Source organism: Jaculus jaculus, chromosome 6, assembly GCF_020740685.1.
Source record: "Jaculus jaculus isolate mJacJac1 chromosome 6, mJacJac1.mat.Y.cur, whole genome shotgun sequence".
In the NCBI taxonomy this organism is placed as follows: Eukaryota; Metazoa; Chordata; class Mammalia; order Rodentia; family Dipodidae; genus Jaculus; species Jaculus jaculus.
The window spans coordinates 124,578,324-124,605,996 of NC_059107.1; the positions used below are offsets into that span (position 1 = coordinate 124,578,324).

General features: G+C 38.0%; 1 protein-coding gene and 1 non-coding gene across 2 annotated transcripts in view; one reads left to right on the top strand and one right to left on the bottom strand.

Annotated features, from left to right (window-relative positions):
• The window catches only part of Acss3 (acyl-CoA synthetase short chain family member 3), a 218,460-nt gene that overhangs the window by 22,699 nt on the left and 168,088 nt on the right, over positions 1–27,673 (top strand). The window contains exon 2 of the mRNA XM_004650533.2: positions 27,306–27,450. Within this exon, the coding sequence (XP_004650590.1) occupies positions 27,306–27,450 (145 nt within the window). The remainder of the gene's footprint in view (positions 1–27,305; positions 27,451–27,673) is intronic.
• LOC123461792 lies at positions 11,338–11,444 on the bottom strand. The gene has a single exon (XR_006637857.1). It is a non-coding gene; the product is annotated as a U6 spliceosomal RNA (small nuclear RNA).

Consider the following 27,673-nt stretch of genomic DNA (forward strand, 5'->3'; position numbering starts at 1 on the left):
CTAATTATGAATATTAATTTTTTTCTTTACTCTAAGCTCTCTGTAAAATTCTAAGAATGATGCATTTTTGTAATTATGAAAGCTGTTGACTTTATTTACTTTTGAGTGCATTTATATGTCATGTTCCTTCTTGCCTTTCTTTTTATTTTTCTCAACTTTTATTAACATTATCAATGAGGTAATACCCTCCCCCCCCCACTTTCCCCTTTGAAATTCCATTCTCCATCATATCCCCTCCCCATCTCAATCAGTCTCTCTTTTATTTTGATGTCATGGTCTTTTCCACCTCTTATGATGGTCTTGTGTAGGTAGTGTCAGGCACTATGAGTTCATGGGTATCCAGGCCATTTTATGTCTGGAGGGAGCACGTTGTAAGGAGTCCTACCCTTCCTTTGGCTCTTGCATTCTTTCCACCTCCTCTTCCGCATTAGAATCTGAGCCTTGGAAGGTGTGATCAAGATGTTAGTACTCCAGTCACTTCTTTCCAGCACTATGATACCTTCTGAGTCATCCCAAAGTCACTGCCATCTGAAAAGAGAAGATTCTCTACCCAAAGTGCGAGTAGCATTAATATAAGAGTATAAATATTACTTATGAAATTTGCAGGAAAATGGATAGATCTGGAAAGGATTATACTAAGTGAGGTGACCCAGGCTCAGAAAGCCAAGTGCTGCATGTTCTCCCTCATATGTGGATTCTAACTAGCCTTCTTGCTTTTCTTGTCTCAATATTTATCTTGAACCTAGTTTCTATCTGCACCTGCCAGAGGAAGAAAGGCAGGTGGATGGACCTTTGTAAATGGAGTATTTAGTTAAGGGCAGAGATATCATTCATCAGTGCTTGTAGTTTCTAAGAGGAGATCTCATGCAGATGCTTTGAGAACACTCTTCCCTCTGCTTCATCCAGCCTCTATTCTCTCTTTCTCTACCCAAATCCAAGACAAGAACAAGTTATAGTCTCTACCATTTATCTGTTATGTTATAGAGGCTGTCCAAAATAATCTAGAAAAACATTAAGCTCTTTCTTTTTTTAAAAACAGTAAGTCAAAATAAGAATTTGGCTACTTGGAGTTTGTAATTGTGACTGAGCCACTCCTTCTTCAGTAGTGATGTCATTACCTCTCCGTCACTAGAATCATTATTGTCATCATCATTGTCTTCATCACAATTAGAACAAAAAAGGTTGCACTGTGGGAATAACTGTTACTCTGCTCATGCCAATGACCTCATTGGTCTCTGCATGTCTTCCACTCTTCTCTCATCTCAGAGGAATGTAAGTATTCCTTGTTTACCAGAGCTGATTGACATGTCTTTTCTTAATTTAACCTCTTTCCAGTGTTTCTAATGACTTTAACCCAAAATCTTTAGTGGTCATAAACTAAAAATCAGGACATTCAGCTTATTTCTCTTTAAGCTACCTTAGCAAACATGCTTACATCTAAATTTTGGCAGTGCACCCCCACTATAGGAGTGCAGGCTTCCTTGATACTTTTATCTTCACAATAATTTAACAAATCTACCAAGTAGTAGGACAGCAGGGATCAAGTCTAAGTGACAGATTTTATCCCTATAGTAGAATAAGCAAAGCCTTTCATATATCAGGTGAACTCATCTTAAAATGTCACGTATGCATAATTACCTTTTTTTTAATCTAGCTAATAAATCTGGGTTCTTATATAAATTGCATATTGATACCATCTGTTTCCATCCAACTAAAGTCTTAAGTGATCCATGTATCTCCTCAAGGCATCTAAGAGTTGAGAAATTATATCATATATATCATATATATATATATATGTATATATATATATATGTATATATATACATACACACACACACACAGAGACATATACTCATACACATACATACACATACATACATATGCTAAGATTGGTAGGTGGTAATGATGACTTGATTAAGACCATAATCTTAGTACTTGAGATAAGGAACTAGGAGAATTGGCACAAGTATGATGCCAGCCTGGTAACCAGTGGGAGATAATGTTTCAAAATTCTAAAAATAAAAATAAAATAAAATAAAAATAGAACAACCCAGTGATTAGATCATGTAAAAATGAAAACATTACTTTAGATCATGCTTATGTCTACCACAAAATATGGAAAAGTATTGTTTTTGTACTTAGAGTTTTAATGTATAAAATCTTGAATTTTAGAATTTAGGAAAGTTTAGAAACTTATTTTATATTTTTATTAGTGTTTAAAAATGCTGATCTTTAAGTTGGGCATAATGTTGCATGCCTTTTAATCCCAGCACTCAGGAGGCTGAGGTAGAAGGATCACTGTGAGTTCAAGGCCAGCCTGGGGCTACTGAGTAAGTTCAAGGTCAGCCTGGGCTAGAGTGAGACTGAAACTTGAAAATACAAAATAAATGATGGTCTCTAACTTCTAACTATGTCTATTGTAAACATTTCATTATTTTTCCTAAGTATTTAGAGATATGTAAAATATAATTTGGAATTATAGACTTTTAGATAAATCTTGATTTTACTTTACCTTAGTTTGCTTTGTTTATATAAGGATTAAGTTTTAAATTCATAATTGATAAAATAAGTATAATAAAAATATATTTTTCTTTTAAAAAATGTCTCTAGTTAAATTTTCTTTATTCAAAATCTGTCTAATCCTAAAGTATGTTTTACGAATGTTTTTGTGTAAATCGTTATATGTATGTTTGCAAGGATGTGTTGAAAAAATATGCTTATAAAAGCAGTAAAAAGTATCCTATAGGGTTGGAGAGATGGCTTAGGGGTTAAGGCATTTGCTTGAAAAGCCTAAGAACCCAGTTTTAATTCTCCAGGTGCCACGTTAGACAGCAAGGTGGCCCATGAGTCTGAGTTCTTTGCACTGGCTAGATGTCCTGGTGTGGCTATTTTTCCCTTTCTCTTTATTTCTACTCACACCATCTCTCTGTCTCTAACAAAAATAAAAAATAGCTTAAAACTTATCTATATTCTTTATTTTCTTGCTTCGTAGAGGCCTACATTCCTAGAGAATAATTTAAGTTAATTAATAATGTCCTCAGCATTCAGGCATCAGATATAGGATGAAAAACCATATTTGGTAGTCTGCAAAGTGTACCATGTGCACATTGTGGTTTTCATCTCTAGGTTTTTTTTTAGATTATTTTTATTCATTTATTTGCAGGAGAGAAGAGAGATATACAGAGAGAATCAGAGAGAATAGGCTCACTGGGGCCTCCAGACAAACTCCGATGCATTCATCATTTTGTGCATGTAGATATCTATTTGTGTGTTTGTCATATTTACAAATGTGTTCTTTTTTTCTCTTTGCTTTGCAATTTGCTCATTCAGTAATTTATGTGATTTTTCATTTGTACTCTTTCTTTCATTACCTCTTTTATTTATCAAATATTAATGGAATGCCTTCTAATAGCCAGGCACCATTCTAGGTGCTAGATTTAAGTTCAAATAGAATATAAGTTTGAAAAATGATGTCATATATCAAGTAAAATGTGTATTTGCTTCTAATAAGATAGGTAATACACTTTCTTAATGAAACAAGTGCAAGATGGTTACAATGGATTAAGTATTCATTAGTTTTGGAAATTATGGGTAATAAAGTCCTTTTTATTTTATTATCAACTCTACCCTAAATTACCTATGCTGAAGTGTGAATAACACACAGTTTACCTTCTGCTGAACAAACTGACCATTTTTCAACTAATGAATCATCTAATTAGTCAGCTAACAGAATCACGTAATTTTAACTTATCCCTCTATGGATTCTCTCATTTTTAGATGGAGGTGCTAATAAGTAGGAAAAGTAAAGAAAAAGCAAGTAGCAAAAGATAATAAAAGACAATAATGGACTTGGTTAGCACCAGCCAGATAATGAGCTCGTTGATATTAACTGAACTACACTGCATTCAAGTCTCAAATTATCAACATGCTTGTGACAATGTTTTATCTATGAATGTGGTGGGTGGTTGGGGACAGTCAGAAATGATGTTGCCCATAGTCATTTTTCATATTGTTTTCTGATGATTTTGAGGATGAATAAAGCCACAACAAATTTTCACATTTTTTTTAACATTTTAAATTACATCTAATAATTAATCTAGTTAGATTTATTTTGCTATAAATGTGCTATATGTTTATGCCTGTGTATAAGGATATTTTAGTAAGAGGTGGAATATGATGTTGAATGGAAATGTCATAGGGTTTAGGTAAAAAAAATTAGAGAGGTTTAATAAGCCTTAGGTTTTTTTTTTATCTTTATTTATTCACTCAAGAGAGAATGTGTGTGTGTGTGTTGTGTGTGTGTGTGTGTGTGTGTTTGTGTGTGTGTGTGTGTGAGAGAGAGAGAGAGAGAGAGAGAGAGAGAGAGAGAGACAGAATGGGCACACCAGGCCTCTAGCCACTGCAAATGAACTCTAGGCACATGTACCACCTTGTGCATCTGGCTTACATGGATACTGGGGAATCAGGCTTAGCAGGCAAGTGCTTTAACCATGAAGTCATCTCTCCAGCCCAAGCACCATAGTTAGATTTGAGTTAATTTATATTAGCTTTTTGTTTAGAAATAATCCTGATTGAAATTCATATCCATGCAATTTATTCAACCAGAAATGTACTACTACTTTTTTTTGGTTTTTTGAGCACTCTAGTTCATGCTGACTTGTAATTCACTATGTAGTCTCAGGGTGGCCTTGAACTCATGGCAATCCTCCTACCTCTGACTCCTGAGTGCTGGGAATAAAGGCGTGCACCACAACGCCTGGCTAAGTTTTTTTTTTTTTGTCTGTGTGTGTAATCTTATTTTTTTTCGGTTCAAAAATTTTATTTTATTAACCACTTCCTTGATTGTAAACAATATCCCATGGTAATGCCCTCCTTCCCCCACTTTCGCCTCCAAAACTCCATTTTCCATCATATCCCCTCCCCCTCTCAATCAGTCTCTCTTATTTTGACGCTTTTCCTGCTATTATGATGATCTTGTGTAGGTTGTGTCAGGAACTGTGAGGTCATGGATATCCAGGCCACTTTGTGTCTGGAGGAGCACGTTGTAAGGAGTCCTACCTTTCCCTTGGCTCTTACATTCTCTAAATAAATAATATGGAAACCTGCTTCTTTGGACAATGGAACACTTAGGAGCTGTAGATTGTTGGTATAAAATTTTCAGTGCCAGGGATGGGATACCTTCCAGTGAGTGGCTAGGGAAGTCCCTGATGCCCCTAAAATATTATAAGCAATTGCCAAGGTCCTTGGTTTCCCACCAGCAATAGATGGTAAGACCCTATTGTTTAAGACTCCACATATTTGGGCTGCTAGGCCACTGAGAAATCCTGCTGGAACTGAGCTGATAATTTCCTCCATGTAGACCAGCTGACAGAAAGCAGGAAGAAGCCATTCTTCATGCAGTTCAATGGGAGAGACAGAAATCACTAGTGAAGATACTCAACAATGGACACTACAAGCCTATATTTGGTCAGCCAGGCCAAATGAGCCAATGGGTCCAATAGTGGCACGTCTGTCATGGTGGAAACCAACTGCCCTCTAATTGGACTGGAGGCCCGCTCCATGGGAGGGAATACCACCCTGATACTGGAAACTTAAATCAGGGGTAGTCATGAGCCCTAAGGGTGTAACATCTGCTGCTGTCTGGCTAAATGTATATACTGTGCTTCTCAAACTGCCCAGTAAGCACTTCTCTTAATGTTCATACCTTTATATTAATGCTACTCTCATTGTTTGGTAGAGAATCTTCTCTTTTCAGATGGCAGTGACCTTGGGATGACTCAGAGGGCATCATGATGCTGAAAAGAAGTGACAGGAGTGCTCAGTTCACACCTTCCAAGGCTCAGGGTCTATTACTTTTGGTTTTAACTAGGTAAACTTGGCAATGCAACAATAATGAACATTCAACTATGCTGTTATTGGAAATAAAATTTCAATATATCTTGGCATATTTGGTATATTTCCACTCAGTATTTTTGTGGGAAATTTTGTTGTTGTTTTTTTGAGGTGGTGTCTAACTGTACCCAGGCTTTCCTGAAACCCACTATGTAGTCTCAGTGTGACCTTGCAAGTGCTGGGATAAAAGGCATGAGCCACCATGCCCAGCAAATTAATTTTGGGGCATTATTTTTGTGTTTTTATATTTTATTATGAAATACCAGAGACTCACAAGAAGTTCAAAAATGGTTCAGAAAGGTTACTTGTGCATTTTTATAGCTATACTACATTATTTAAACCTGAGATAGGGCTGGATAAAGGTGCTTAATGTGTGGAAACCCTGAGAACCTAGATTCAGTTCCCCAGTGTCCATGTCAAGGCAGATGTACAAAGTGGAGTTACTTTGCAGTAACAGGAGGCACTGGAACATTCTATTTTTCTCTTAAATAAATATATAAAGAAACAAACAAACAAATATTCAAAACCCAAGGTGATATTCAGATGAAAACACTCAGTTTTATAGACAATTTAAACTCTCATTTTTGTAGACATTCATTTTATGTGCATGTGGTATGCTTTTCAAAGGTACAGAATGAACATTTGATTTTCAGTCTGTTTGACTGTATGTCTCTTTGTTCTTACAGAAAATTGGAATTATTCTCTTCATATCATTTGATAGCTAAGTTGTCTAAAATCATGTAAAATTTCAGCATTTATTTATATTTGTCTAGTTTTATAGGCAATGGACCATTACAAACACAATGCTCCTTTTGTGTCTCTTCCAATTCCACAGTTTTCAAAGAGAAAATCATAGAATATTGTGTAAGACTCCATGGAAATTAAAGTTCTTAGACATTTGAAAATGGCTGGTTTACACTCCTCTTTAATAAAGGCTTGCCGTTGGCAGTTCTCTAGATTTCTCTGAGTGGTTGGTGGAATGAATGGATATGGTTTCTGCCGTCTGGGATCCTCGGGTATGAGGAGAGTTCTAGAAGAATGTTGCAGTGTTTCTTAATGAGGGATATCCTTAGAGAGTAAGAAAGGGAAGGCTTAGATGAAGATGTAGTAATGAAAATAGCAAAACTGCACAGTCTTAGGCAGTAAAATATTTCTTTTCCTCTCCCTCTATTTCTGTCTTTCCTGCCATGTTGCTTTGAGTAGAATATGATGACCCATGTTAACAAGGCTGCTCTTCCTCCTCCTTGGCATGGTGTGAATTTGATGACTCATGTTAATAAGGAGGCTCCTCCTCCTAGGCATGGTGTGACTATGATGACCCACTTTAAGAAGGACACCCTTTCTCCTCCTTGGCAAGGTGGGGTACTGCTGCTACTCTGCCCTGTCCCCTCTCCATCTTTCTTCATTGTTTCGTCATTCTTTTCACTGGGGCTTAACATCGGGAAGCATCTTCTTTCTCCCCCAACAAACCAGTCAAACCAATTGGTGTTGGAGAATACATCTTCCTGCTAGTGCCAGTCCCCTCTTGCTTCTCTGAATATTTTTACCTTTTATTTTTCTTTCTGGATTTGTTTTACAGTCTATCTGTTTGGGGGTCCTTGTGTATCCTAGATGCATCAAAGGTTGTAATTCTTTGTTTGTGGGAAACTGCTGTGATTTGCAATCTGCCTACCCGTGAATTCCTCAGGACTTATTCATGGGTTAGTTGACAACATCTCTGTCCTTCAAATTCCTAATGTTATCAGGAAAAGTCTGACCATCTTTTCTGTCTTTTCATATTCATCTCAGTCTCTGTCCTTTGACTTTAGTTCCCTGCTTTTTCTGCATTATCCTGTAGAATTCAAATAAAGCAGATGGCATGGTGTTCTCCTTTTCTTTGAATTGACTTTAAGCATGACTCACGAGATAATCCTAAAGCTCATCCACTCATGGTTTTTCTCTTCATTGGCAGTCATTTTAGTTCAGATAACAAGTATTGATTTCCTGAAAGCCTTGATATTTTTTTTTTTCCTGTTGGATACATTTCTCACCATTGGCAATTTAATCACTTCTAATCCAAAGTGATCTGGCAGGGTGCAGATGCTGGAGTGTCCTTTCATGTTGTGTGGGGCCGTCTGTGGTCCGAGGTGGTGTGGATTCTAGACAGGTCTTCCGGTGTAAAGGATAGATAACGGTAGGGAGTGTGTGTGTGTGTGTGTGTTTATGTGTGTGTGTGCTTTATATTTCTTTGCTAAAATCATCTGTCCTACAGAGAGTTTTACTTTCCAAATATTCCAAAATACCCCCACAATATCTCTAGTGGTTAAATTAACATGAGGTTATTATGCTGCTCCAAGTAAGCAATTACCAATTTGGAGGGTTTCCTGGAAACATCAGTTGATACTGCCCAAAGCCAAGAGGGGATGACACTGTGTAAATAGAGCAGCACATGCCTGTCAAAAAATGCTCAGAGCCTTCTCTGTGTGCAAGAGCAGTCTTTGGAGGGCTTTTTTTTTTTTTTTTTTTTTTTTTTGCTTAGTATTGACATCAGGAGATTCTTTTTTCTTATTGGTGTTAATGTGTCAAAAGGAATACCACTTAATTTCCATTTGTTCACACTTTTAGGATTTTACTTAAAAATAATTGTTTTGTATTTATTTACTGTGTGCTGTTAATGAGTTACCTGATGTTCTTTGCCCAAAGAAAGACCCAGGTGCTTGAAATTGGAAGCACATTTATAACACTGCCTTGGCGTCAGAAAGCCAATATATTTATAATTCTGGAAAACTGACCTCTTGGAACTACCTTACTCTCTTTTAGATGGAATGATCAGTGTTTCTCATTGTGAGTTTGTGTGTGTGTGTGTGTGTGTGTGTGTGTGTGTGTGTGTGTGTAATAATTAAACTGAATGTAAATTGTAAATCCCAGGGTGTAGTACAAATAAAATATTAATTCTTCCTTTACTTTGAAACTATTTTTTTCATTCTTGCTTCAGGTGCTTCTTAAAGAGAACATAAATTTCACACCTGCAGCTCATAGATCTTCTGTTTTCTGTGACATCATTCTTCTTTTTTATTTTTATTACCTTTAGACTTGCTTTGATAAAAGCCCCACCCCCAACACATGCATGTTTTTATTTCTCAGTCTGACTTCTTGTGCTAGTTATTAGATTCTTCATGATCACATTTCCTTCATTAACTCTGCTGTCCAGGACTCCCTACCCATGGTCCATTTCTATTTCTATTTCTATTTCTTTCTTTTTTTTTTTTAATGAGAGAGAAATAATTGGTGGACAGCCAGGGCCTCCAGCCACTGCAGTAGAACTCCAGACATGCGCACGACCTCATGCACTTGTGCGACCTTGTGTGCATGTGTCACCTTGTGCATCTGGCTTACATGGGATCTGGGGAGTTGAACCTGGTTTCTTAGGTTTCACCTTAACTGCTAAGCAATCTCTCTAGACCCCAGAATCCACTTCTAAGTTGTTAATTTCCCTGCTGCAAACCACTTCTGGGCCTTCTGTTTCTAAGCAGGCTACTCGGGCTTTTCAAATGAAACCAGTACTTGTCTTTCATGCCCCTGCACTTGTGTTATCTTTTCACACACACACTGGTGTTTTTATTTATTTATTTGTTTATTTTGAGGTAGGGTGTCACTCTGGCTCAGGCTGACTGGAATTCACTATGTAGTCTCAGGGTAGCATCGATCTCATTGCAATCCTCCTACCTCTGCCTCCCGAGTGCTGGAAATAAAGGTGTGCTTCACCACGCCTGGCTTCACATTGGTGTTTCCTCAGCACTAATGCACTTGCTCTGCCAAAGCAGAACTTGAACTCTGCTGTACTTACATTGTCACACTAGGCTTTGCCATTACAAAATTCAGTGATTTAACTTTCAGTCCTTTTCTTCATCACATTTCATCGTTTCTTCTACTATATATATATATATATATATATATATATATATATATATATATGTATATATATATATATATATATATGTATGTATGTATGTATATGAAGAAAGATTGTGTAAGGTAAAGAGAAAGAGGAACAGCCTACTTTCTTACACATCTTAATTTCCCAGATGTGCGCCTCTTCCATGGCTCATCCCTGAACTCCTCTATTTATTGCCACATGGCAACACACTCATCCCTCTATCCAGAGTACCTCCCTGCCCCTAGACCAGAACATAGGTTCTGTTTAATTCAGTGATTGCTTTTAAGTCTTTTTGTTCCATGGTCTTTCTGTGGCTGCAATCCTACTTCTTTGGAATTTTCTGTAAGTGTGATGTCTTACAGGAGATCTCATAGCTAATAAATAAATAAAATATAATTCTACTTACATAAAGTGTATTTTCAGTCATATAGCCAAATGTGACTATGGAGTACTTGAATGGTAGCTAATGTAGCTGAGTGTTGTAGTCATCCTCTTGTTGCGGGAACAAAGCACCTAACCAATAGCAGCTGACGGAAGGAAACTTGTTTATTACGGGTTACAGTCTCAAGGGAAAAACTTCATGATGTAATGGGAAAGAATGGCTTAAGGAGGGGCTGGACACCACCTCTGCCAAAGAAGGTGGAAGACAGCAGCAGGAGAGTGAGCTAAGCTCTGGGGCTGTAACACCCCAAAGCCTTTCCCCCAAAACACACCTCCTCCAGCAAGACTGCATCTCCAAATGGAACAAACATTCAGAACACATGAATTTATGGGGGGCATGTGCTTCACACCACCACACCAAGGAACTAAAATTTTAATTTTATTTAATTTTAGTTATTTTAATTAAGTTGGCCACATGATGCTCTTTTGAAAGCCAGAGATAGAATCTCTACTGTTCAGGGCTGCTCTAGCAACTGGAGTTAGGAAACATTTCTTTATATGATTAGACTGAATTTGTTTGACTTGACAAATTACAGCATAATCTCTTGTTTCTTCTGTTGTAGAGCAAAAGTAGCCAAAAGAAACTGACCAACTTTTCAGGATTGATGTGTATTTATTTTCATAAAAAGACAATGGGCCAGACTTGGCAGGTGGGTTGTAATTTGCTGACCTTTTGTCTTAAAACTTGGTTGCTTTGATACATACTCATTCAATTTGCTTCTTGCTTTTCTTTATTTTTTTCCTTTGTATGTCTTTAATATTTCTAAAATTTCCTCCTACTTTTCATTTTCATCTCTCTAACATTTCATTATTGCCAGTAAGAGAGAATGAAGGAGAGACACACACAGAGAAATAGAGAGACTGACAAAGACAGAGAGAGAGAGAGAGAAAAGAAGAAAAAAAAAACCTGCAGATACCTTCCACTTGTGACCAGCTTTCAGCTGACTTATCCATTGCCACACAATTATATCTTCATAACTTCTGTGAGCCAGCTTCCTTATCTGTCAAGTGTGTTTGTTATACTAGTAATGGTGTGTCAGTCCTTGAAAGCAATCATTGAGATAAGCATAGAACTATCTTTTTTTTTTTTAAATATGGAACGCTTCACGAATTTGCGTGTCATCCTTGCGCAGGGGCCATGCTAATCTTCTCTGTATCGTTCCAATTTTAGTATATGTGCTGCCGAAGCGAGCACCATAGAACTATCTTTATGGAAGGCAGAGGAAGTGTGTTAGCTTGCTATTACTGTGACAAAATACCTGAGAAAAACAACTTATAAGCAGGTTTATTTTGGCTCATGGCTTCAGTCCACGGTCAAGGCTGTATTGCTTTTGGGCCCATAGTAAGGCTACTAGAGGGGGAAAAGGAGTGTAATAAGCTCCCCACCTCATGGTGAACAAGAAGCAGCAGAGTGTTTGCATGAATGTGATACTGAGAGAAAGGGGCCAGGGAGAGCATAGTCTCTTCTGGGTCATGCCTCTAGTGACCTACTTCCTGCAGCCAGGCACTACTGACTAATGTTTCAAACAGCTTCCGAAACCAAATTGAGTTAGGAATATAGCAATGGATTAATCCATTCTTGAAGGCAGAACTCTCACAGACAAAATCCCTTCCCAAAGGCTTTAGTCTATGAACACCATGACAAGGTCTAAACCTTCAGGATCTAATCTTTGCGGTGACATTAGGGATCTAAATCATAACCTATAACATTCTCACATTAACCCTCAACACAGAATTATAGTTGAGTCCTAGTGGCTGACATATCCCAGCTACTCTCTGTCTGTGATCCTTAGGTAGGTAGATTGCTTTACCTATTCACTTCACTTTCCTTTTCTGTAAGATGGGGATGATAGATTAAAAAAAAAAAAACCTACAAAATTCTTGTAAAGACAAAATAGACATGTATTAAATGCTTATAGCAGTTAATATGGAGTGTATGCTAAGCTGTGAATTTTTTTTCTAGTTTCTATAAATAAGTTTTAATGTACTGATACTCTTATAGCATCTGTTTATATGTCAGAGAATTGACTTTAAAGATCAGGCCTGCACTCCATTCCTTTTAACTTTCACAAGCTCCTTAACATTCTCCAAATTAGAATGAATCCCCCTTGGTGTTTCTTTGCTTTGTACTTTCATCATTTGTATTTTAGGCTACTGTTAGGAAATTTACCACATTTACTTATTTTAGTTATTGGAAAGCAGTCTATCTTTGAGAGTGGAAACTTGCCCATAGTTATATTTTTAGGGAGAAAAAACATTATTGGCAATTAGTAGTAGTGGCCATGTATTACTTACTTTCTTGTTGCTGGGACACAACACTCAACACAATTAACTTTAAGGGAGGAATGGTTTATTTCAGCTTGTAGTTCCCTGTTTACAGCCCATCATGGTGGGAAGGCATGGCAGCAGGAGCTTGAGGCATCTGGTCACATTCAATCCACAGTGAGGAAGCAGAAGGAGATGGATGCACATATTTAGCTACCTTTCTCCTTTACATACAGTCCAGGACTCCCTGTCCATGGAATAGTGCCACCTATAGCTAAGGTGAATCTCCCCACTTCAATTAATCTAATCTAGAACATTCCTAAAAAAGATCCAGGGGGTAGAGTCCATCATAGGTGAGAAGGCATGGCAGACCAGAGAGTTATACCTGGGTTACATGTCATCAGAGTCAGGAAGCAGGGAGGGAGAGAATAGCAAGCAACCAGCCTGTACCCTCCCTCCACCAAGGTTCCGTTTCCTACAATGTTCCTGATTAGCACCTCCAACTATAGAGTAGGTTTTCCAACACAGGAGCCTGTGGTGGACATTTTTACAACCAAACCAACTCATAACCTGAAATATTTATTTCTCAGCCTTTACCTGTGATGAAATAAAGTCCAAGTAGGGAGGCATTAAGATAAGAAATTGTAATTCTATCATAGGAGAGACCTACATATTATATAGTGATTTACAAGTTTAAACTTCTCAGCTCCTTAATTACTACCATTTAATTTGAGGACAGAAGTCAGTAACATTATAGAGCAGTATTTGGCATGATATCTCTAAACATGCTGTGTTCTAGGAAGCTTTCAATAGGCATGTTTTTGTAAAATAAAACAAGCAGTTTTGAAAGTGTTTCAGACTATAGGGTATTTTATGAAAATACGTTGAGTTTTGTTCTGATTGCAAGAATGTGTAGTGGAAAGGAGAGATACGGCTTAGACTTCCTCTGTTCAGCCTTCTGCTGCTGCATATTCAAAGTCACAATTAAATCCTACCAACTCCCTTTTAGAGAAACAAAAGGTCTATGTTTTAGTTTCTGAGTTGCATTACCGTTTGAGGTGTATGAATATTTACATATTTAAATAACAAACTAACTCTTAGCAAAGAAGAGGCTGAAAATGCTGAGATACTAGTGAGAAGACATAACCATGTTAATGTTACCATGGAAACTTCTCCTGCCACCCAACAATCAAGGCATGGGGCCTATTAGACACCCTAACTCCTTAAAAGCCCTTCAGATACCTGCCCACATTGAACAACTCAGTCCAGTGTGGGCCCAAATATATACCCCAGTCTGATTCATTTGATAAACAAGGTCAGAGTCCCACATACCAGATGAGCTGATGTCAATATTAGGAAAGAGCCCATTCAGGGTCGGCTAGGGTGAAGAGGGGAAGAAATCAATTCCAAACAAGATTCCTCCCAAAAGTCTAAGTCCAAAGTTTTGTACCAGAGCTAGCGGAGGTTAATGAGGAAATGCAAAATAGACTACAAAATTATGCAGAATAATACATGTTAGGGAGATGGCTCAGTGGTTAAAAGCACTTGCTGCTTAGCTCTGATGACCAGAGTTCAGGTCTCCAGTAGTTACGTAAAGCTGGACACCAGTAGTGTGTACTTCTATAATCCCACCATCACTATCAACGGAAAGAGGAGTCACAAGAGTTCTGAAGCTCATACGATAGCTGTAATATGGTACTTTAAATTTGCCCCAATTGATGGATCTTAGGACTGCTGGTTCAGGAATCAATGACCTCCTAACAGTACTTGGGTAAAATGGCCGAGGAACTGCTCACTTATCTTCAACCTTATCTTGGGCTCCTCAGGAACTTTGATACATGCTCTTGATCCTCACTGAGTCTTAGCTGACAATGTAGTCATCATTTGGAGCTCCTCTGCTCCTTGTGTCAGGGTTAGGACATACATATACATTCACTGGTTCCTGAAGACAGCTTGGCCTGTGCTCCACCTGCAGCCACATCCCAGGCACTAGAAGGTTACTAGACTACATCTTAGTTCCCATGCAATCTCACAAGTGCCTGAAAGGAGGGCTACCAACATCTTGGTGGGCAGGAATAATGGAATTATAGCAGATCTCTGAGATTTGAAGGCCCCATGTACCCACTTCTGACAGTTCAACTGTTAATCATAGTTTTACGTGAGAATTGATGCGAAAAGAACAAACTCCTTGTGATTCAAGCTTTATTTTTTTTTAAAGCTAAGCTGGAGTATTATTATGTAGAAGAAATGCTTCTTTTTCACATAAATGATTTTCAGTTTTTTAAATTTACTTTATTTTTTATAAAAACGTTGCTCACATAGAACACCCTCCCCACCCCAGTTCTGCCGAGTGTGTTTGATGGGGCTATTGGTATACATTGTGGGACCAAGACGCCTCAGTCTGTGCAGGGATGGGAGAAACATGGTGACTTAGGCTATTCTCACCCACCGAGGCTGTGTTTTTACCTAAGTAAAATATTTTCATGGTAGCTATACTGACTATAGCACTAAGATTGACCCAAACCAAACAAAGTAAACCATAAAATTTATGCTTTTACTTAATACTTAAATTATCCATTCAATATATCCATGCATGCTAATAAAATTTAATAACAAAGTAAATTCAATACAAAACTATAGACTATCCCTTTTCTCTAGCACTCGTGCATTGTGGAGCTAGCCCATAGTTATTGGTATGATAAATGTCTCTGCATATCATGTCCCAACATGTGGCTCTGACATTCTTTTCACCCCCTCTTCCACAAAATTTCCCTGAGCCATGTTGGGTTCACTTTTGGTCTGCTTCAGTGATGAGGTGTTGGGGGCCTCTGAGGTTCTGGCTCTCTGGTTTGGTAGGAGTTGATTTTTCTCTGTGTTGGTCTCCTTCCCCTTGTGCTGGTATCTGGTTCATCAGGAAAACAGCACCCTTGCTTCTTTTGCCAATTTTCCTTAGTTTCAGCTGGGGCCTTTTTGAGGTATGATGGGGTGGCTCTGTCCTTAGGATCTGCATCTATCTGAAAAAGAGAAGCAGATTCTCCAATGGGGAGTGAGTTAGCGCCAGGACAAATGAGATAACTCTTATTTTTTTTTAGTAGAGAGTTTAATAGGTGTAGGCCCTCTTGTACCCCATGATTGATGGTAGCTTGATATTGGAGAGTGGGCTTATGTTTGGATATGGTTCTGACTTGTTTCCCAGCTCCAGCTATGGGTCCCACACCACTGAGGGGATCAGTTAGCCAAATCAAGAGCAGTTGGTTCCCCACCATGGCTGTGTGCCACTATTGCACTTGTGTGGGCATCACAACAGGTTATTCATTGCTAAGTAGGTTAGATCATGAGTTGCTTGGACAGATATTGGTCATTTCTCCCAGTCGCCCGTGTAGCACCATCTGGCACTAGACACACTGACTGTCTGGGGACTGACTCTATCCTGGCCTTCAGCCATGCCATTCCATTTTACGTGTCAGCTGCATATGGAGTCTTCAGCAATAGGGTCTTACCACTGACCTTTGGTGGGCCATCAAGTACTCTGACAGAAATTGGTCATTCTTTTAGGAAACCTTGTAGGTTTCACTATAAGACCAGAAACTCAGATACTACTGGAAGAAAATTTAGGAAGTTCTTTCCATGATATAGGAATGGAAAAAGACTTCCTGAACAAAACCCCAGTAGCTCAAGATCTTAAACACTCACTCAACCAATGGGATCACATGAAGCTGAAGAGTTTCTTTACAGACAAGCACACAATAAGCAAAGCCAATAGATTACCCACAGAATGGGAAAAAATATTTGCAGGTTATCCAACTGACAGAAGCCTAATCTCTAGAATCTACAAAGAACTCAAAAATCTAAACAGTAAGAAGTCACACACCCCACTCACAAAATGGGGCAAAGAGCTGAACAGGCAGTTCACAGAGGAAGAAATACAAACTGCAAACACACACTTAAGAAAATGTTCATCATCCCTAATCATCAGGGAAATGCAAATTAAAACAACTATGAGATTCCACCTTACCCCAATAAGGATAGCCAACATCAAAAAGTCAAATGAAAATAAATGCTGGCGAGGATGTGGAGAAGTAGAAACACTCATACACTGTTGGTGGGAATGTAGGATGGTACAACCACTTTGGAAAGAAATATGGAGACTCCTGAAAAAGCTGACTAAAGAGATACCAACAGACACAGTTATTCCCTTACTGGGCATCTACCTTAAAACCTTCAAACCACGGGCCAGAGAGATTTGCTCAACCATGTTTGTAGCGGCAAAATTCGTAATAGCTAAGAGGTGGAATCAATCCAGATGTCCATCACTAGAAGAATGGATAACTAAGATGTGGTATATCTACACAATGGAATTCTATACAGCAGTAAGAAAAAAATGACACAAAGAAATTTGAGGAAAAATGGTTGAGCCTAGAACAGATCATTCTCAGTGAACTTACCCAATCACAGAAAAAACAAAACAAAACAAAACAAAACAAAAAACGCCACATAGTCTCACTCATCTACAGCACCTAACCTTAATATACCCAAGATACCTTATATACCCAGCAAGCATCTCATGGACTAGACACTAGGATAGATGGGGAGGGAGGGGAGGGTATCAAAGGGTGGGAAACACTAATCTAGACCCAAATGGCAATGGTACCATAAAATTCTACTTCCTAAAAGGCAGACCAAATGGCTGAACCTTCACCAGGCCCTTACAGGAAACATCCTGAACCACAAGACACTGAAGAGGGTAGGATCAAGTCTAACCTTAATCTTCTACATCTTCCCTCCCTCCCTCTACCCTCCCCCTCTATCCTCTCTAACTCTTGTATATTAGTTATCTTTTTCCTCATTTTCTTAGTGGGCACTGACCTGTAACTCCCAATACCAGCATGGGGCTACCTTCAGTTTATTTTAGATATTATAATTTTACATTGTTTTAATGCTTACATAGTGCTACATGATATGTATTTAAATTCTTCATAGATTTTCTTTCAACCCTCTAAAGGTGCTTTATCAATTTATTGGTTCACCAGTGTTATATGAGAACACTGGTTTCTCTTAACTCTAAGCAACATTTTTCATTACATCTTTCATGTTTTCATATACTCTACATCATAATATCCAGTAAGAAAAGTGGCATTTCATTATTATTTTCAAATTTCTGATTGTCAGTAATAATGAGAAATCACTTTTGTATTTATTGCATTTAATTTTCTCAAATGATATTTAAAGTTTTCTTACCTGATTCTTTTTTTTAAAATTTATTTATTTATTTATTTGAGAGTGACAGACACAGAGAGAAAGACAGATAGAGGGAGAGAGAGAGAATGGGCACGCCAGGGCTTCCAGCCTCTGCAAACGAACTCCAGATGCGTGCGCCCCCTTGTGCATCTGGCTAACGTGGGACCTGGGGAACCGAGCCTCGAACCGGGGTCCTTAGGCTTCACAGGCAAGCGCTTAACCGCTAAGCCATCTCTCCAGCCCTCTTACCTGATTCTTAAGAAATTAATTCATCTGAATACTTTAAATGTCATTGAAGTTGCAAATTGCCATCCATTCTCTATTGTTTTTGAAAATATGTCCAAGTTTATGTTACTGTCTATTATCTGTCTCTCTGTTTATCATCTGTGTATTTATCTTCATGTATATAAGCTCACACATGCATATGTTCATCTGCATGCTGAGATGTGGGGAGCTGAGTAGAGTACTTTTCAGAATCTGAGCCAGGTCCTTCTTCATTCATCAACGAATGGAGATTTTTCTTTTAAAATTCTTCTCTCTAGGATCACTCCAGCAATGATGTCAAGTGACAATGATCTGCAGGGTTTATGTACCTTTTCTCACATTGTTCCTCATTCTGTTTTATAGATCTTAAGTGCTCCATAGGCTCCAACACTCAGAAACTTCCATATCTCATGAAGTTCTGTTCTACGCCAGTGAATGTTTGAGTGATGTGTGTGTGTGTGTGTGTGTGTGTGTTAGGGGTAAGTAGTGCTTAACTATCCATCTAAAACTACATGGTCCATTCTTCATTCTTCTGCATGTCTCTGATTTTGGAGTTATTTCAGATTTTTTTTTTTTTGTTAACATCTTTTTAAAATCTGCTTATGGATTATCATTCTTCATGAGTATAAAATGTTACATACTGTGGTTGTATAATCCTTGACAGTAGTTTTCTTTATAAAACAATTTGTAAGATTTCATGGAAATCTTCCTTGCAAAAAGTGCTTTTGGATCAATGATAAATTGTGGATATAACATTTATTCTGCTGTGTGATCTCAGTGTAATTTTGTTTTACATTTTCCTGATTGCTAAGGATGGTGAACATTTCTTTTTCTTGTATTTTTTGCCTTTTGTATTTCTTCTTTTAAAACTGTTTAATTTGTTTGACTATTTATTGATTGGAGAATTTTTTTTCCAACATGTGACCTTTTACATATTCTAGATGTTCATCCCTTGTAGCACATAAATTTAGCAAGGCCTTTCTACTATTTTGTAGGCTGCCTCTTCAGTCTGCTTACTACTTCTTTGCGGTGTAGAATCACTATCCTATACAATCTCATTTATCAGTACTTCCTAAGCTATCTGAGTTCTTTCCACAATAGCCTTGCCTATTCCTACATCTTGATGTGTTTCCCCTATATTTTTCACTAACGGTTTCAAAGTGTCAGGTATTTTATTTATTTCTTTGATCATTTTGAATACTTTCTGTACAAGGTGAGAGACAGCTTCAGTTTTCCACAGGTGAATATCCAGTTTTCTCATCACCATTTGTTGAAGAAACTGCTTTAACCCCAAATTATGTTTTGTTACCTTTGACTTAAATTGTGCTGTGTGGGTTTGTTTCTGGGTTCTATATTCGAGAACTTTGACCTGTATAGAACACTTCCTTAAAAAAATTATTTATTTGTTTATTTGCAAGCAGAATGAGAAAGACAGAGAGAGAGGGAGAGAGAGAGAGAGAGAAAGAGAATGGGCATGCCAGGGCTCCCAGCTGTTGCAAATGAACTCCAGATGCACGCACCACTTTGTGCATCTGGTTTTAATTTAGGTAATTGGGAATCAAATCTCAGCTTTTAGGCTTTGCAGGCAAGCACCGTAACTGCTGGCCCATCTCTCAAGCCTTACATTTTGTTTATTTTTATTTATTTGAGAGTGACAGAGAGAGAAAGAGGCAGTTAGAGAGAGAAAGAGAGAATGGGCACACCAGGGTCTCCAGCCACTGCAAATGAACTCCAGACGTGTTGCACCCCCTTGTGCATCTGGCTAACGTGGGTCCTGGGGAACTGAGCCTCGAACCGGGATCCTTAGGCTTCACAGGCAAGTGCTTAACTGCTAAGCCATCTCTCTAGCCTGCCAGAATACTTCTTAATGATGGTGTTTTTATGTGTTTTCATATTATTGACAACTGTCTACTACTCTCTGTCTTCATTATTTAATAATGCTAATGACATTTTTATAAAAAACGGGGGGTTCATTAGTTCCTTAGATGGTTGGAGGAGTCTCACTCTGTTATTTACCATGTTATTTCACTCATCTTTGTATGTTCCTTCTCAAAATCTTCTGTAGCCCCATGTTTCCTTCCTATTGACTGTGATTCCATCCATTTCATGTACATTCTTTGACTCCTACTTGTGACTTGAACAAAAACAAGCCCCATATCTTCTTTTAAATTTTTATTAATTTGAGAGAGAGAGAAATGAGAGAGAGTGGATATGCTAGGGCCTCCAGCTACTGAAAACAAACACTAGATGTGTGTGCCACCATGTGCATCTGGCTTATGTGGGTACTGGGAAATCAAACTGGGGTCCCGAGACTTTGCCGGCAAGCGCCTTAACCACTAAGTGGTTCTCTAGCCCTCATATAACTTTTATATGTAATACCTAAAGAATTTAAATTTTTCTCTATCATTTGCAACTTTTGGATAGCTTAATTTTACAATTACTCTCACCATGTGGATTTCTCTTTAGGGTCATACTTAAATAATTTTTTTAAAGCTGTCCTTTGAGGCAGGCAGGAAAGGAATTCAAACAGGTGATATTCAGCAGAATTACAGCAGAAGCTAAGAAATGACTATGGCTCAGGGGTGGGTAGAGTTCTTGAGTACACTGATACAAATTGGCTGAACACAGAGATGGATACTCTGTGGATGACTGGATCAGATGAATGGCAGGCATTCCTCAGTTTAAAGATTTGATTATTTAACTCTGACAAGACTCTCTCATTTTAGATCAAATCATTTCAGTAAAGGTGAACAAAAGCCTCCCATGTGCTCCCTTCCCATTGTTCTTTCTCACGTTGTGGATAGGTTTTAAATGATTTGTCTCCCCAGACTGTAGAAATAACTAATGCTTCCTATAAAAATATACTTTACAGGGCACGGGGAAGATTACTCAGTTGGTAAAGTACTTGCCACAGAAGAGGACATAAGGGGCTGAGGACAGAGCTCAGTGGATAGAGCACTTGCTGTGCAAGGGAGGGGACTTGAGTTTGGATCCCAAAACATGTGGAAAACTGGACACTGTAGCTCATGTCTGTAATTGCACTGAGCCTGTGGTGAGGAGGGAGGTCGAGATAGGAGAATTGCCTGTAATCTTGCTGGCTAGCTAAACTGGTAGACACAGCTGTGAAACAACTAGATATCTTACCTTAAAGAAGCTGGGAGATGATGACAAAAACCTGAAGTTCTTCTCTGACACCCACACACATGCCCAGGTACAAGTGTGCCACCATACACTCACATGCAGAAACATCAGAGCTGTAGTTACCTTCATATTGTTGAGACAAATACCTGACCAAAAGGAGTCTATAGGGGGAGAATTTATTTCAGGTTTACAAATCCAGGGGTAAAAACATCAATGGAAGCTTGCTTACTTCCATAGATCCAAGCAGAGAGATGTCATCAAAAGTCATTAAGCTGCAAATACAAATAGCCAGCACCTCAAACTGCTCTTTTCACACCTTAGGGTGGGACTCAAGATCCACACCCAGTTATACCTCCTCCAGCTAGGCTGTTGGAGACAAGTTACACAGTCAAAAATACCTCAGGCTATAGGGGATATACATTCACCTTTAAGCCAACGTGGGTGCACATGTGCGTACACACATACACACACACACACAATATGGGGACCTGGGGATGAGGCCCTAACCACCCACATAACTACCAGGTGTGGAAGTGTTAGGGAAGGGAAGACGAAGATCCCTGATGCTGGTTAGCCAATCTAGCTGAATTCATGAGCTCAATGTTCAGTGAAAGACACTGTCTCAAGAAGTAAGGTGGAGAGTGATTGATGAATATAGCTGACATTGACCTCTGGTCTCTACGTGCATGTGTACAGAAGGTGCCTATGCACATGAACACACACATATCCTCATACTTATGAGCAGACATGTATGCATACCACACATGCATACACATGTGACATATCTTTATATAATTTAAAGTATTTTATTACTTGTTTTTATGTGTAAATGTCTCTCTTATATACTTTCATATTTTGACTCTGCATTTATTATTGCACTATGAATTTTCTCCAAAGACCTTACAATATTTCAAAAATAATATTTAATAGAAGCATAATAGTCCATTTGATAGCTACTCAAGGCTAAAGCTAATCATATGTGGTTACAAATTGCCTTTCGTGACATTATTATTGTGATGATGATTCAAAATAGTCCTAGAATGAGGTATCTCATGGAGAAATATTGGTTGTGTTGGTTTTCCAAGTTACATTTTCAGCCATAGTACAAAATACACATACATAGATTAAAGTCAAGTAATCAAATTTCTTTCTGGAAATGCTGAATCAATTCACATTAGCAATAGAATTACCTGAATGTTCATTTTATTACATCCTCTACATACAGATTATTCTCAATTTTCTTCAATTTAAAAAGTGAAAAATGGTTTAAGTTTTTCTTGGCTGCTGGCATTGATTAAGGGCAGCATCTTACCAGTTTTTGAAAATCGTGTAGGATATTGAATTTGGAGGATATTGATTATGTAGGATATTGAAACATATGTTTGACATTTTCACAGATTATTTTCTCAGTTTATTCACTAATTTGAATTTCTGATGTTTCTTGACATAAAATATTTTGCATATGTATATGTCAAATAAATTCATCATTTTCACTGTAATTTTTTTCAAGACAATACATATTCCAGCCATCTGATTTCATCTATTATAAAAATCTCTTTAGTGTTCCCAATAACTTGAAAGACATGGGTGTGTGTGTTTGTGTACTTGTGATCTATATGTAACATCTATTACATATTATATACCACACATGCTTAGTGCATATACTTACACATATATGTGGAAACACAATTATTTTGCTTACTAATAATCAATTTTCCAAGCATCACTTTCTGACTAATCCTTTCTGTGTTCAGTGGTTTTTTTGTTTTGTTTGTTTTTTAGAGACAGGATCTCATGTAGTCCAGTATAACCTTGAATTCTGTATACAGCTAAGGTGACCTTGAATATCTGGTCCTCCTGCCTCTATTTTCTGATTGCTGGAAATACAGGTGTGTACCACCATGCTTAGTTTTATGCAATGCTGGATATCAAATCCAGAACCTCGTGAATGCTAGGCAAATATTCAACTACATCCCTAGTACCTCAATAGATTTGTGTGTGTGTGTGTGTGTGTGTGTGTGTGTGTGTGTGTGTGTGTGTATGTGGTGTGTGTGTGTGGTGTGGTGTATGTGTGTGTGTGTGTGTGTGTGTAGTCTGTGTACATATATGCACACACATGCCAAAGTACATATGTGGAGGTCAAAAGACAACCGTGGTGTGTCGGTCCTCACCTTCTGTCTTATGTGTGATAGGATATGTCTTAGAATGCCAGGCTAGTTCATCCATGAACTTTGTGATTCTCCCTTCCACTATAGGGATTCTAGGATTATATATATGTGGCCTACTTGAGTCTTGCTTAAGGTAATTTCTGGGGATCAGAACTCCAGTTCTGGCTAACACAGTAAGCACGATTAAACACTTTGAGCCATGTTGCTTGCCCAGGGTTTTTTTTTATTTATTCTATTTACTTATTTAGGCAGTGTTGGTGATCAAATCCAGGTATGTCTTCATGCTGTGGAACTCTACTGGTGAGCTACATTTCTGCCATTTCACTCATTTAAAAATATTTTCAGGGGCTGGATAAATGGCTTAGCAGTTAAGGCACTTGCCTGCAAAGCCAAAGAATAGTGGTTTGATTCCCCAGGACCCATGTAAGCCAGATGCACAAGATGGCACATGCATCTGAAGTTCGTTTATAGTGGCAGGAGGCCCCGGCATGCCCATTCTCTCTCTCTCTTTCTTTCTCTCTCTCCTCCTCCCTCTCTATCAAATAAATAAATAAATGCTTTTTAAAATATCTTTATTTACTCATTTGACAGATGGAGAGAGTAGGAGAGGGATAAAGAGAAAGAGGGAGAGAGAGAGAAAGAGAGAGAGAAAGAGAGTGAGGCAGCATGGGTGTGGCAGGGCCTCTTGCCCTACCAAAGGGTCTCCAGAAATAATGCACTACATTATTCCTATGGATTTTTGTATGTGCTGGGAATGAAAACCCTGTCTAGCAGCCTTTGCAAGCAAGAAACCTGTAACCACCGAGCCATCTCCATAGCTCTCATTCACTTTTTGGTGCATTTTTCTTTCCATAATGGATTAGCATTTACTATGCACAAAAATCTTTTTCGGGCATATATAGTTTCTAATATAGCTATTGCAATCTTCTGTCAGTAGAATCTTACGTATACCTCTGTGCTTCAATGTCAACTTAAAAATAATTATTTATTTATTTGAAAGAGCAAGGAAAAAGGAAGATAGATAGATTGGGGGGTGGTGGTGAATAGGTACACCAGGGCCGCTATAAATGAACTCATGAGCCACGACATGCATGCAGTTTACATGGATACTAGGGAGTCCAACCTGGGTCCTTTGGCTTTGCAGGCAAGCATCTCAACCACCAAGTCATATCTCTAGCCTCAAACTTCATCTTTTAATGTTGCAGAAAAAAGAACAACTTTATATTCTTTGTCACGTACCATTCTGTCTCTTAAATTTCTTTCTCTAATAATAAAAAGCAATCTGGTTTTACTCCATATCACACTAGAATAACCCAAAAAGTATTTATAAAATTGAAACTATGTTAATACTGAATTGGGACTGTGCCTCAGTGGTAGAATGCTTACTTAGCATATATGAAACAAAAACACTATGATCGTTAATGACAGGGAGATGGTTGGCACTGGAGGAACCACAGGCACTTGTCCACACGACATGAAAGCAGGAGGGGGCTATGTGCGAAGGGGGAGGACTGAAGGGAGGAGGAAAGAAACAGACGGTAACGAGGGGCCAATATGAGCAAAGCACAAAGACATACATGCACTAATGAAATCCACCATTTCTTACTCCAAGTAATAAAATTAATAATAATAAAAAAGCTATCCAGGCAATTGCAAACAAAACATAACTGGAAGGAGGAAGAGAGCAAAAGCAAAGCTGTATACAAGAAAAAAAGTTTTCCAGTAAGTAATTAGTCCAAATATCAGTTGTTTATTCTCTAATAAAAATGTTTTAAAAAAATAACTTAATAAATATTTTATGAGAAATTCATTAACACATCTTATTTTGTTGTTGTTCTTTTCAAGGTAGGGTCACACTGTAGCCTAGTCTGACCTGGAACACACCTTTTCCCTAGCTGGCCTCCAACTCACAGTGATCTTCCTACCCCTGCCTCCAGGAGTGCTGGGATTAAAGGCCTGCATCACTATGCCTAGCCTTATTTCTTTTTTTCCCCCCCACAGAATGCAAAAACAGTTTCCTTTTCTTCTTGGTGCAGTAGATCTAGTCTCATTGTACTGCCTCGTGAGTGATGACACAACCTCTGCCGCATTCTTTCTATGCACCTTTAGGTTGTCATGAGGTAGCAGTCTACAATAAACATACCCGGCGGGTTAGTTCCAAGTCACATCTGTCTGCACTCGGCCCCTCTTTCTGACATGCTGCGTTTCCACTATGGGTGCAGACAGCTGTTCAGTGTAGGTGCCAAGCTGAGGAAGCAAGGGTGGCAGCTGGCATGCTATTCTCCCGGAACACTCGGAGGTGCAGGAAAGCCAGCACAACCAGGGCACTGTTCTCCAGCCTCTGCTGGCCTCCTGTCTGCTGACTTTGTATCAGCCAAAGCAAAAGCCTGCATGAATGTAAAATCACGAGACGTGCTATCCACTCACGGAACAGGGACCAAGGGAAAGAGGCAGAATATTTTTGATGTTGAACGAACAGTGAATATATATCACTTGAAACACAAAATCACTGCACTAACTATATATTGTGTTATATATTTCACTGATTAAAGTATATAGGGTCACTTTACCTGATTAAAAAAATGCCCCCTTTTGCTGAATTTTATTTCATTTTTTGCAATACAGCCACTGCGCATATAGTTGATCTTAATTCATTACTTTGCTTCACACAGGCCTGTTTGTGAAGACTTACGTGTAATACTTAGCTACTTAATAGGATTTATCTAACTAATTTTACATTACTTTTGTTGATGTAGTATAATGAATGTGTATATCCTGAAATCAACAGGAAGGGCTAATTAATAAATAAATGTATTAAAGAAATATAATAAATGTAATAAAGAAATGCAAATGATTTTAAAAATAATTATGATAATGTACATGCTCAGTTATAAATAAAATATTTTACCTATTCTGTAGGTAATTCAAAGCATCATATTTTTCTGGTTGGATCTCATGTATCCTAAACTAGGCCCCAACTCACTATATACCTGAGATGTCCTTGAACTCCTGATTAACCTGCCTCTACGTCCTGAGGGCTAGGACTATAGATATGAGTCACCATGTCTTCTTTTGTGTAGTACAGAGGGTCAACCAAGGGCCTTGTGCATGCTATGTAAGCACTTTACTAATTGAGCCTCATCTCCAGTGAAGACATCACTTGTAATGGAAATAATATACACTCATTCTTCTATGTATGAATGTATGTATGTATGCAGGTATATATAGATGAATAGATAATTTTAAAGAATGGGCTTTTTAGTAATTTTTAATTTGCAGTAGGTACCAAAACTTTCATCATAATCTACTGTTTTATTTTCATAGTCATTGTTTCTGAACTGCACTTATATGATTCATTTTAACTATATGAAATTATCAATTTAATGATAATACATAAAATAGATTACTTTGTGTTCTATATTTTAGATTCATTTGAAGCAATAAAACTACAAATTTGTCACTTTGAAGTGTGAAGTGCAGTCTTCCTGGCATACACTAGAATAAATACATATTTATTAAAATAAAAAATGTGTATTTTGTGTCACTTTAAATATTTACTTCACAGTCACTCTTACTGGCATAAGATGTGCTAGGAAATGCTGTTGTAAGGCTAGCTATTCCAAGCTAGCAATGTAGCAAACTAGTTAAATAGCACACACACACACACACACACACACACACACATATATATATGGTTTTTTGTTTTGTTTTGTTTTGAATTTTATTTATTTATTTGAGAGTGACAGATGGAGAGAGAGAGAGAATGGGTGCACCTGGGCCTCCAGCTACTGCAAATGAACTCTAGATGCATGTGCCACCTTGGGCATCTGGCTTACATGGGTACTGGAGAATTGAGCCTTGAACTGAATGAAGTCTTTAGGCCTCACAAGCAAGTGCTTAACTGCTAAGCCATCACTCCAGCCCTAAACTGTATATTTTTAAAAAGACTTATTTGCTTTTACTTTCTACCTGTGCTCCAGGTTTGTGGAAGGAATGCTTAACATTTGCTACAATGCTGTTGATCGACACATTGAAAATGGTAAAGGGGACAAGATTGCTATCATCTACGACAGTCCTGTTACAAATACCAAAGCAACTATTACCTATAAAGAAGTCCTGGAGCAGGTAATATCACAAATTTTCTCACTAGAATGGAAGTTAGATAGAAATGATGTAAATAGCATCTTTGTGTACTATATAATCTTAATTTTAATTGCATTGACTTGTTATCATGATCTCCTTTTGATGCAACTTGTAAAGGGCAGAGGAATATGAACCCATTTAGAGTCTTAGCATTTTAACTTGTAAATTTCACAGTATAGCAATATACTCTTTTAATAGGTAAGAT